At 33.7% G+C, this 12896-nt stretch overlaps 1 protein-coding gene across 1 annotated transcript; it reads right to left on the bottom strand.

The window, feature by feature from the left end:
• Positions 1-7669: 7669 nt before the first annotated feature.
• Positions 7670-10758, bottom strand: LOC108469071 (receptor-like protein EIX2). Its single transcript, XM_017769965.2, has one exon. It carries the CDS (start codon positions 10432-10434, stop codon positions 7903-7905), a length of 2532 nt encoding a protein of 843 aa, XP_017625454.1. The 5' UTR covers positions 10435-10758; the 3' UTR covers positions 7670-7902.
• Positions 10759-12896: the final 2138 nt, after the last annotated feature.

Raw genomic sequence — 12896 nt, 5'->3', positions numbered from 1 at the left:
AACCCCGAGAGATCCGCTGAGCTTGTTATCCCTTAAGTCTAACTCTTTTAAATTACAAATATTCCCCAGGAACTTTGGTATTCCACCTTCAAGATTATTTCCTCTTAAATTAATACGTTGGAGAGCTGCCATGTTGTCAAAAGAGAGTGGGATTGAACCCAAGAAGTAATTATTAGAGAAATTGAGTTCAACAAACTTTTGACTTAAATTCAGCAACAAAGGAAATGTTGAAGGTTGTAAAGTAGATGATGTCAGGTGAAAAATAGATAAAGAATTTGAATAATTAAAATTGGAAAGAGATGAAGGATCAACCTCTAGAAAATCACAATGGTCAAAGTGTAATACTGAGAGAAAAAGATGAAATTGAATAACTTGGAGCCAGTTTGTAGCTTTTGTAAAATTGGTGGAACCGATTTTCAGTGATTTCAAAAAAGAAAGATGAGAAATCTATTCAAGGTTGTCGGATTTCAATGAATGAAGGTAAATAAGATCAAGATCAAGATAAAACAGCTTAGAAAGATTCCCAAGCTGATGAGGAATGATCTCAGTGAGAGGGTTGTATGAGAGATCGAGGCAAGTGAGCTCTGAATGTAACACCCCTAACCCGAATCCATCGCCGAAACAGAGTTACGGAGAATTACCAGAGTTTATAAATTAAGTATCACACATTTCATTTTTATCTAGCATTTGTATTAGAAACCAACAAAAATCATACATATTGTCCCTTAAACGAATCCTCGAGGCCTAAATTACTTATTAGAAACAAATAGGGACTAAGTTGAAAACTCAAAAAAAATTCAAAAATATTTAAGATTTCAACACTACAGGGGTTACACGACCGTGTGGTTAGGTTTATATCATATAATATTCAGGTTAGAAACCAATTAAACTCATACATATTATTCTTTATTCGAGCCCTCGAGGCCCAAAATACGCGTTAAAAATAAGTCGGGACTAATTTGAAAACTTCAAGATTTTTTCAAAAAATATTAAAAATTTTCAAAACTGCAGGGTTCACACGGTCAAGAGACACGTTCGTGTCTTAGGCCGTGTAGGCATTCAAAGTAGGGACACGGTCGTGTCTCAGCCTGTGTCTGTACCCGTGTAACTCTCTGACTTGGGTCACACGGCCAAGCCACACGCACGTGTAAAAAATCATGTGCCCTTTTGAAATGACCTCGCATGCCTGTGTGCTAGCCGTGTGTCTCATACGGCCCAAACACATGCCCGTGTGTCTGGTCGTGTGGACTCAAAATGTACCTTAAACAACAAGTTTACCATTCCCTGCAAGCTTGGACACTAAGCAATTCAAAAATTATTCGTTTAACCAATTCAAAACACAACCAAACACATTCAAATCATGTCAAAATAATCATCCTAGGTGCCTAACCAATGTATCCTCATTGGTACCACATTTATATCATCAAAACATATCATTAAAACATCATTCAAGTCCCAATTATAAATATATTCAAGTCCGAATTATAAACATACCTAATTCAATCCATTTTGCCTAATTTATGAACACTTAAACATCAATTTAACATGCCATAATAAAGCTTCAAAAACAAACACATGTTTATATGTATATGTCAAACCAATATTAAACTTTCCAATTTTATTTGTATTTTAATATTGTTTCTCAATGAATTATTTAAACACTCTTATATAAATCTTTTTAATCGAAAATGTTAATTGGGATCTAAAATCATTTGCTTTAAGAATAGTAATTAAGTTGATTACCTAATTTTCAATCTCAGTTAACATCAAAATATTTCTTTTTGGTGCATTAACAGGATAGCACAAACAATTATTATTAATCCAAGTTGGCAGACCCGAATAAACAACCGAAAAATGGATAGCGTTTTATATCTCACTCTTTCAATCCAAGTTTGTGTTGCAACTTCACCACCATTAGTGCCATTCTTAATCTGATCCACTCTCTTAACTTGTTCACCAACTAAAAATATTTGTCTCCAAGACCTATTAATCACCAATGAACCAAGAATCCCCCAAAATCCTACAAGAAATCCAGTAGTCATCCCAATAAAAAACCATAGAGGCTCAAACAATCCATCACATTCACTGCATGTTTCAGTACCGCTATTGTTAGGCAGCTTTGGTGGCTCATATTAAGGACATTTGTTCAATTATTCTCCACACAGTCTCAAATTTCCTAAATATGAAATAGCATTAAATCTCTGCAACTGAGTGCTTGAAGGAATTTTTCTGGATAAATTGTTGTTTGACAAATCCAAAATGCTGAGAAAAGATATTTCAGACATGCTTTCTGAGATTTCACCAGACAGATTATTTGTGGACAAATTAAGTGAATCCAAGGCCAATCTCCCTAATTTTGCTTCCTCTTAACATGTTTCTCGAAAGATTCAAATTTATCAACCCTTGCAAACTTGCTAGTTCTCAAGGTATTTCCCCACTTAATTTGTTGCATGACAAGTCAATACTCTTTAATAATCCAAGTGTGTTGCCATATTCTCATTCAAAACCTTTTTATTTAACTAACAAATGCTCAGCAAAGTTCATCATTTTACCACCATTAAAATGCACGAAATAATTCATCCCTATACCAACATTAAAATCCATGAAAGTTATATCCATTTTAGAGATAGCTTCGATAGAACTTCCTAATGGCAAGTGAAAGCGCAACAACAAATCAAAGGGGTCAGTGAAATGCTTCATTTGTGATCGTTTACATATGATGAGGGATTGTCCAAAAAGGTTTGTGTTTTCTGCCATCGAAGGGGATGATCAGATAAAGCATCAATGAGACTTGGTTCGATTGTGCGTTCTGTCGAAGCCAAGAGGATCAGAGAGAATCAGAAGAAGTCAGTGAAGTGTTTTTTTTGTTGTGGTCCGCATAGGATGCGGGATTGTCTAGAGTAATCTAAGTTGTCCACGAGCAATAAAAAAGTTAAAGCAGAGCTAGAGAATGAGGCTTTAAAGCTTGAATCAATGATACTCAGTTCTGCTAAAACGAAGAGGGATTGCAAGCAGAAATGGTTGATGTTTGTGGATATCAAAATTGTAGGTTGAAGGTCAATGGCTTGTTGTGTTCTTTGCTTTGGTGGAACTGTTGAGAGTTGCCCTATCTTAGTAGACAACAATCCATGATGACAATGAATACTGTCCTAGGACCGTCCGAATGCATTGCTAGCTTTGATGTAAACATCCATCTTTGTAATGCCAACAGTTGTATAAAAGATTATTCCACAGAACGTGTCATCGGGACAAAAACCAAGTTCATCGGGTTATCAGCCATGCCTTTTCCAACAAACTCATTATGCAACACCATGGAAATGTTCAACCTATAGAGTTCAGCTTTGGGTCCAATGCCACTAACCATTAACAATTGAGGAGTCCCATTTGCACCACATGATAAAATCACTTCACTCCTTCAATTATTAGTCAAAAATGCCTGATGTTGGTTCCCATTTTCATCTTTGAACATCACTCTCATTGCCTTTGGCCACTCCCTACTGATTTATCGAATAAGACTTTTTGGACAGTGGCATACACTAAAACAGTAAGCATTTTCGGGTCAGTAGAAGCAAGAAGCTCAGCCTCCGTATGACGATGCCCAAATCGGTCGAAAATGGTGCCTCCAACTTTAGTTCTATAGATATGGTCGTAGGTGAATCCATTATAAGGTGAGACCCCAATATTTAAAAGACTGTCCTTGAAGGCATCTTACCATGGTGCTAGTTTAGGCTGGTGAACAATCTGTTTCTCCATCCATGGATAAGACTCGTTCACTAGCCTAGCATCCCATCCCACTCTCATAAAAAAAAAGAAATTGAATTTAATCCAATTGGTGGTGCTTGTGCCCTAGTAAATCATAATCTTAGTAGGCTGTACCAAATTAAATGTATAGGGCAAATAATGAAGTACAAATAAATGTCATTGCTTTCTATTTCGGATTCTATACTAGACCTTACCTAATCATATCTCTGAATCAAGCAAATTAAGGCAGAAGGACCACTCAATGTCACATCCAAACATTTAATAGGTGACACAATAAAAGGGACAAAAATTTAAAGAAAAATAAGAATATTTAAGGAAAAAAAGATGACTTCATTGAAAGGAAGATGGAATCATTAATGGGTTCTTTTTATTTTTCCAGTTTTACAATTCATAACAATAACCTAATCAATTTTTCTTGATAACCGAAACATCTACATCCTTGATTTTAATTAAAAAAAAAATTAAATGGGATCACCAACTAATTTAAGAATTTTGGCGATATGGGGGACCCTAAATACTTAATAAATACTTTCTTGTGGACAATACTTAATGATTTTCAGGTTTCACATGTATATAAAAAAGTCAACTATTGTTGGACCAAACTCTCTTTTATTTGAACTTTTTTTCTTCAACATCAGGATAATTTACAGTCACTTTCAGAGATCATTAGGACCTTAATGCAACCATATTAAGTTCAAATGTAAAAAAACTCAAACAAGAAACTCATATGAAAAAAAAAAAAAAAAGGTTGAAATGAAAAGATATCTAACTACGCCCATTTAATTAAAAGGAAGTAAATTGTAGAAAAATAAAACAAAAGGAAAATAGGGGATCACAGTTGACATTAATTTCTTCCCAAATTTTCCAGAAACAAAATGCATCTTATATTGAAGAAGGAACATATGTAAATAAAATTATTTTCAGATTGTTTTTTCACCGATAGATTAAGAAAAACTATATATACCCAAAAAACAAAACAAGAAGGAGATGATATATATATATGCAGAAACAGTGGAGAAAGATGGGAAAAGAGAAAGAGATGAGAGAAGAAGGGAAAACCTTGAAGAGATGAGAGAGCGTTGAGCCAAATAACCAAAGAGATAAAGAGCTTCACTGCCCCAACAAAAGAAGCCATTGAAAGGCCTCAGCACAACAACAGAAACTCACAGCCCAAAATAAAAATAATATTAATAACTCCCAAAGATAAACAAGTTCCAGTATGTGGCTTTCACCGGTTGGCCTTGTTTTGTGTGTTTATTGTTTAACACTCACTTAGATAGTTATATATATATCTACACACACAGAGTTGAAGCCTTCAGAGGTCAAAAGCTGATCAATGATGGATGAATAAAAAAAAAACACCAAGATACAGTATGGCAAAGCAAGTACAACACAGATTATATATATAAGGGGTATTGCAACCAACAAGGAATGCAGCTATCAACAATATTTAAAGATCACTGATTAAAGGGGTAGCTGGTGTAAGTCACTACTGGTGAAATGGATGTCACAGTTGGAGTAGGATAGAAACGTCTAACTAATTAATTTTTAGGCCACCTCAGGTAACCCCTCTCTCTGTGTAAATTAAAGAAAAAACAAAAAAGTTGTCTACAAATTATTGAAAGCAAGATACCGAAACTAGGTGGGAATGCCATCTGAAATCTCAGAAATGGAGATATGAAGGTGGGACCTAACTATGCAATACCCATTCCAAGTATTCTTAAGGAGCACAAACAAGGAAGCTATTCAATTCTGCTTGAATATAATTATCTTTTTCAATTATTTTCTGGAAAATTAAATATATGTTCAAGCTCAGCACTGATATTATGTAATTGAGGTAATGAACACAATATATTACTACTTAACACTACCAATGGCAAATACCTTGCCCTTTCCATCAAAATCTCCTCCTAACTTTTGACCTTTTTAGCAAAATATGATTTAACAAAATAATTACATCTCATGAAAGGGTAAACTACACTCATGGTCTATCTAACATAGGGTTTATCCTATTTTGGTCACTCTAAATTCTTTTCTTTAATTTAATCACTCTAATTAAGATAATTGTTCGAATTAGTCAGTGTCGTATTGCTGATGTGGATTATTAGCCCATTGAGTGACTGGCACATATCTTTCTTTTTTTTTTTAACTTTTGACTAAAGCTAGGGACTTTTTAATAATTAGCCCAAAACTCTTTGCTTTTATTTTGTTTTGTTTTTTTTTTCTCTTCTCACGGTTTTCTGAAACGACAAAGAGCTTTTTCTCATTTCTGGGGGTTTTCATAGTGTAAAGCCTAAATCGGTTTTGAAACAAGTGATTGATATGCCTCATCAACGTAATGTTTATGTTAGTACTGGTGATTGGGCTGAACATTTGGCTCGTAAAGGTCCTTCAGCTTTTAAAGATTATGTTGAGGTGAGTTGAATTATACCCAGATTGAAGCTTTTTGATGGTTGAAGTATTTTTTTTTTTTTAATAATTAATGTTGTAATTTTATACAGTCTAGGAATTTATAAAATGTCATTCCTCATTAAACGATTTCTTTTCTTTTTTTTGTGGCATGTCTGCTTTATTTTCGAATTATCCAAATCACATACGTATATTTTTTTAAAATTGCAAAATATTAGAGTAACTGAAATCAGTTGTGAATATTGTTAAAGTTGTTAATTAGTTAGCATCAGTTGTGCAATTCCCTGTATAAATACACACTAGAAAGCAAGCAATTTCTCTATTCATCAATGAGAAATCAGAAATATTTTCTCCACCACCTAACTAAAAGTATTCTCCACCACCTGAGATGAGATCCAGAATCTCTCTGTACCAGCAAAACCTCCTCTTCATCATCATTCAAAGATAGATCTGCCAACTCATTCTCCATGTTTGTAGCAACCAACTAACTCTGATCCCCTTCACAGATTAAACAGGAACCGCCGAAAAAATGAAAGCTAAGAAAAACGTAATAGAAAAAACCAAAGAAGAAAGAAAAACCTAAGCGTGCTCGCAAAGCAGACAATGACGTACTAGAATAGCAGACATTTTTAACAACACAGTATTATTAAGAAGGCAGAGCCCAACAAGCAACCAGACTAAGAAAAATGGAGAGCATTTTAATCTGATCAAATCTGTTAACTTGCTCACCAATTGAAAACAGTTATGTCTCCATGTCATCCCAATAAAAATAAAAAAAAATTCAAGATTGGGATAATATCTACTTGAACCCTTTAAAATTACCTCCAATTCAACGTCTAAGTTCTATTACCATTAGGGTTAAAAAGTAAATATTGAAATTGCATAATAATAAATTTAGCAATTATTATTTATCACTTTAGCTCTAATATTTTCATCACTTTCAATCAACTTTTGAAATTTAATTAAACTGCTCTTTTACATAAAAAAAAAAAAAAATTGATTCAATTGTTTTGCTTATATACTCAATCAGCAATCTTTAATTTATTGATAAACTTTGTTTTGATTGATATTTTCCATTCTATATTGAGATCATTAGTAAACATTGTAAGTTAATCTATTTTGGTCATTTCGTATTCCATGGCTATTTACATAAGTAGAATCTGTGTTCACCATAAAAGCACCCATCAACATTTAATTGTTTCAATTCTGCAGTCAAATGTGCCTGCCTTAGTTATACGTTATTATCAATATCCTAACTTTCCTTCTTGTTTCCTGGAAACTACCAAAGGAAGAGAGATCCACCAATCAATTATTGCTATGTATTATAACTGAAAGTTGAATATTATTATTTTTTATCCACTTCAATTGTATTTAAAAAAAACTGTAATTAAAAACGAAAAATTTGAAAATTAAAACGAAAGAATCGGAGTAAATTCAATGGTTTCTTTCCAATTTTGTTTGTATTTTAATATTATTTCTCAATGAAATTAAAAACACATTTATATAAATTACGATTCATCGATTTTTAATCGAAATTGATATTTAAAATTATTTGCTTAAACAATAATTATTTACATCAACAGAATAACACAAGCAATCATTATTAATCCAGACTTACACAATGATGGTAAAACTGTAAATAAGAACGCGATATTATTAATCCAAGCATACAATTAGAAGGCAGACCCTAACAAGCAACCAGACTAAGAAAAATGGAGAGCATTTTATATCTCACTCTTTCAATCGTAGTTTGCGTTGCAATTTCACCATCATCAGTGCCATTGTTAATTTGATCCAATCTGTTAACTTGCTCACCAATTGAAAATATTTATGTCTCCAAGACCTGTTAATCACCAATGAACCAAAAATCCCCCAAAATCCTATAAGGAATCCAATAATCATCCCAATAAAAAACCACAAAGGCTCAAACAATCCTTCATCACCTTCATTACCGCCATTGTTAGGCACCTTTGGTGGCTCACCTCCAGGACATTTGCGCAATGGTTCTCCGCACAGTCCCGGATTCCCTGAATATGAAGTAGCATTGAAACTCTGCAACTGAGTGCTTGAGGGAATTTTTCCAAACAAATTGTTGTTCGAAAAATCCAACATGCTAAGAAAAGATAATCCGGACATGCTTTCCGGGATTTCACCGGACAGATTATTTGTTGACAAATCGAGTGAATCCAAGGATTTCAATTGGCCAATCTCCCTAATTATGCTTCCCCTCAACATGTTTCTTGATAGATTCAGATTAATCAACCCTTGCAAACTTGCTAGTTCTCGAGGGATTTTCCCACTTAATTTGTTGCATGACAAGTCAATACTCTTTAACAATCCAAGGGTGTTGCCATATTCTCGTTCAAAACCTTTCCATACAACTAACAAATGTTCATGGAAGTTGATCCCTATAGCACCAATAAAATCGACGGTATACGTTATCCCCGCTAAAGGGATAAGTGCCATAGAACTTCCCAAGTGAGCCATGGCTGTCAAATTATTGAGGCACGAAGGAATGTCTCCTGATATGTTGTTGAGAGAAAGATCCAATACTTGAAGAAGCTGTTGGCGACATAGAGTTGAAGGTATGTTTCCATGAAATTCATTTGATCTTAGACGAAGAACATTCAACCCATCAAGTCTTTCTCCTATCCATGGTGGAATGATTCCAGTCAATTTGTTGTCTCCCAAATCCAGAAGTTTCAATGCAGTACAATTTTCTAGGGACTGTGGTATTTCACCGTACAAACTTGTGTTCCTTAAGCGCAATGATTCCAGAGTCTGTAGTGAGCCCAAAGAATTAGGGATTATCCCCGACAAATCATTGTTCTCCAAGTTGATTGCAGTTAATATCATGTACTTGTTCCAACAATCTGGAATCTCACCCGATAACAAATTGTTAGAGAGATCAAGATAATTCAAACCAATATTCATTGTCGTCGTGCATAAAAATGACAAAGGTCCACTAAACATGTTGTTGGAAAGATCCAAAACCATCGAATTAGAGAAAAATAGAGGTATGAGACCATGAAATAAATTCGAACTCAAATCTATTAAAGGGAATCCACCAAATTTTAGTGGCAAGTTTGGAATACTCCCACTAATTTTGTTGGAGGAAAGGTTCAAATAATTTAGACTCGAAGGTAGAATATTCAAAAACCAATCAGGGCTGGCATCATTAATATTGGAGTGGGAAATATCAAGGTAAGACAAAGTAGTTTGCCATCGTAGCCAACTCGGAAACTGCGGACCCAGACTACATGATCTCATATCAATATAATCAAGTTGAAATGGAGGAATCCAATCAGAGCTAGGATTGAAAGAAAAAGAATTAAATGATATGAGCAGTTTTTGTAATTTGGTAAGATTAAATAAATGGGCTTCGGAAATGTCACCATGCAAAGAGTTGGAGGAAACATCCAAAAGCACAAGTTGAGACATTTTTCCGATGCTGACCGGAAGAGGCCCCTCAAGTTGGTTACCTGAAAGAGATAATTTTCTCAATGATGATAATATTGAAAGATCAGGCAATGCTCCAGTCAGTCGATTCCTGGCCAAATTCAAAGCTTCTAGAGAATCCTTGGCACACCCACTTAAGTTTTTGACAACAACCCCGAGAGATCCGCTGAGCTTGTTATCGTTTAAGTTCAACTCTTTTAAATTGCAGATATTCCCCAAGGACTTTGGTATTCCACCTTCCAAATTATTTCCCTCGAAATTAATGCGTTGAAGAGCTGGCATGTTGTCAAAAGAAATTGGGATGAAACTCGATAAAGAATTGCGACTGAAATCAAGACAGAGCAGCCTGGAAAGGTTCCCAAGCTGGTGAGGAATGAACCCAGTGAAAGAATTGCCTGAGAGATCGAGGTAAGTGAGCTCTGAAAGTGAACCAATGAAGTCTGGGATTTTATGGAAGTGATTAGAAGAGAGGTCCAAGTAACTCAAGTGCTTTAACTCAAGCAAGGAAGACCCGATCTCGCCCGTAGTAAACATCGCGTCGAGGTCCAGCTTGACAACATGGCCGGTTGAGTTGTCGCAACCAACACCTATCCAATTGCAACACTCTTCTTCTTCACTTGTCCATGAAACCAGGCGGTTTTCCACAACGGTAAGACCTTTCTTGAAATCAAGGAGAGCTCGTCTCTCGGCTGCAATGCACCTCACACTCTGATTTTCGACACCCAAACCAAAACTAGCAGCAGTTAATGCAAACAGAAAAACAAGCCATAGGTGAAAGTGAAAATGAAGTCCTCCGCCTCTCATGAAGACAGAAAATTAATGGAAACAATTCACTCTGAAATGGTTGTTCCAAAGAAAGCGTATATAGCTATTAAAGAATCCGGTTATTGGCATATATAGTTTTTTAAATAATAAAAACTGCCCCTACTCATCTCCCACGTTGCTATCGCTACAGCAAGTCAAGCAACGAGAATAGTCTGTAACTGAGGAAAATGGGCACCCTACGCAAAAGTCACTTCCCTTGAGCCTACACGTTTAGAAAATGGGAATTGCCTACATAATTAGAATCTGCGTTCACCACAAAAACACCCTAACTCTCCTTCTTGTTTCCTGGAAACTACCAAAGGAAGAGGGATCCACTAATCATTTATTGCTAAGTTTTATAACTCAAAGTTGAATATTATTATTTTTTATTCACTTCATTTGTATTTTTTTAAAATTGTAATTCAAAACGAAAGAATTGGAGTACAATAAATTAGAGTTGGGATCGCAAATTTTATTTGGAAATGGAGAATATATATTTTTAGCAGTGAGGATAGGTCAAGGTAAGCTACTTTAAATTAGTGTTTTGATGGCTTTTCTTTAATTTTATATTAATTAAAATAAAAAAGTCCTCATATATAATGTTTTTATTTTATAAAAGTGAGAGTTTTGATAGATTGATGAATGATACTAATTAAATCAAAATTTTAAATAATATAAATACATAAAATTAAAATATTACATTTATTAAATATTATATATTTTTTGAAAATGCATATAAACCATTTTATTTTAGCTTTTTTTTTTTTTTGTCAAGATTTCACACAAGGTATAAAGACTTAGAAGTCTTTGGAAGTCTAATCCCATTCAAATCACAAATATATATGTATGATTGATTTCTTTCGTTAAATTTTCCTCATCAGAGAGCTTGTCTCTCTGCTGCAAAGCACCTCGCGCTCTGGTTTTTGACACTCGTACCAAGACCAGCAGCAGTTAGTGCAAACAGAAGCACAAGGCATAGGTGAAAATGAAAATGAAGTCTTCTCACTCTCATGGAGACAGAAAATTAATGGCAACAATTCAGTCTGAAGAGAGCTTGTAGCTAATAAGGTATCTGTTTATAGGCATGGTTTCAATAAAAGAAAATCGCCCCCATGTCGCCTGTTGCTATCGTTAAATCAAGTCCAATAACAACAAAGTCTGTAGCTTAAAAATATGGGAATTATTGACATTAATGCCCTTTGGTTAAACTTAGTAACTGCAATATTAACCATAAAACACCCATCACTATTTAATTATTTTAGTTACATTTGTTAGGGATACACCGTATAAATAACGAATAAGTAAAATAGAGAAGAATGAACACACAAATATTTTACCTATAAAAATTCCTTCTAAAAGAATAAAAATCATGGGCTTACTTTAACTTTTCATTAAACGAGTAGAGAAACGAAAATATAATATAAAAATAATAATTCTAAATGTACTAAATGTACAATACCAAAAAACTCTAAAAAAACACAGCTGCTTACAAGAAAAATACGTTGCATCGTCATGACGTCCTATGCATACTAGTCACGACGTTGTCGCCACCTTAAATTAAGAGTTCGTCCTTCATCCCAACATCGGGAACCTCCTTGTCTCGACATCCGACCTGTTTTGATACTTCTTCAATTACTCATAATTCTTATCTAAAGCAACTAGAACATTTCTGATACGGAGGCACACCCCCTCCCCCCAACCCCCACAAAGTTATTATCCACTTACTTTCCTAGAATTACTAAGAAATAAAATTCCACCAAACATTTATTGCCTAAGTTTTTAAAATAATAATAATAAAGATAAATTTACCTTGAAAAATGATTCAAGTTATCATTTATTGCTCATATAGAAATGTATCAAATTCTTATTGAAAATAAAGGAAATTCATTATATATATGAGTAATAAATGACCTTGTTGAAAGTAGAAAGCAGCTTTTTCTTTATAAATAAGATACGTTTTGAAGTGAGAATTAATCTTCAAGCAAAGGTGGAGCCCTCGAAACATCATTGTTTGAAGTAATTAAAATTATATAATTATACTATTACAATTTATAATACTAAATATAACATAAACATTTACAATTTAATTAAATTTTCTTATTTAAATAAATTTAAGAAATTATATTTTTTTAATTATAAGAGAATACGATTACGAAAATAATATTTCAGTTGATTTCATCCAATTATTTTGTAACTTCAAACACGTCTTAAGTTTTTTTTTAGAACACTATTTGAAAAGTCATTGAGTATCAATATCGTATCAATTAGAATTTTTATTAGTTTAACATTAGTTCGTGTTAAATGTCGATTTCAATATGATAAAGAGTATATTTAAAATACGTGAATCAAAATTTATAAAATATAACTTATTGAATGGATAGTTTAAAATTGGCATGTTTAAATAAAATAGACAATGATATTAAATTTCGGAAGATTTTTTATTACGTCATATACAATAAGAC

This window comes from Gossypium arboreum, chromosome 8 (genome assembly GCF_025698485.1).
Source record: "Gossypium arboreum isolate Shixiya-1 chromosome 8, ASM2569848v2, whole genome shotgun sequence".
NCBI lineage: Eukaryota > Viridiplantae > Streptophyta > Magnoliopsida > Malvales > Malvaceae > Gossypium > Gossypium arboreum.
Note: the sequence above shows the minus strand (reverse complement) of the source record. Positions and strands in the feature narration are given on the sequence as shown.

What these genes read in the sequence shown, in the direction of transcription:
- LOC108469071 (XM_017769965.2), bottom strand. Translation starts at nt 10,434, where the DNA reads ATGAGAGGCGGAGGACTTCATTTTCACTTTCACCTATGGCTTGTTTTT.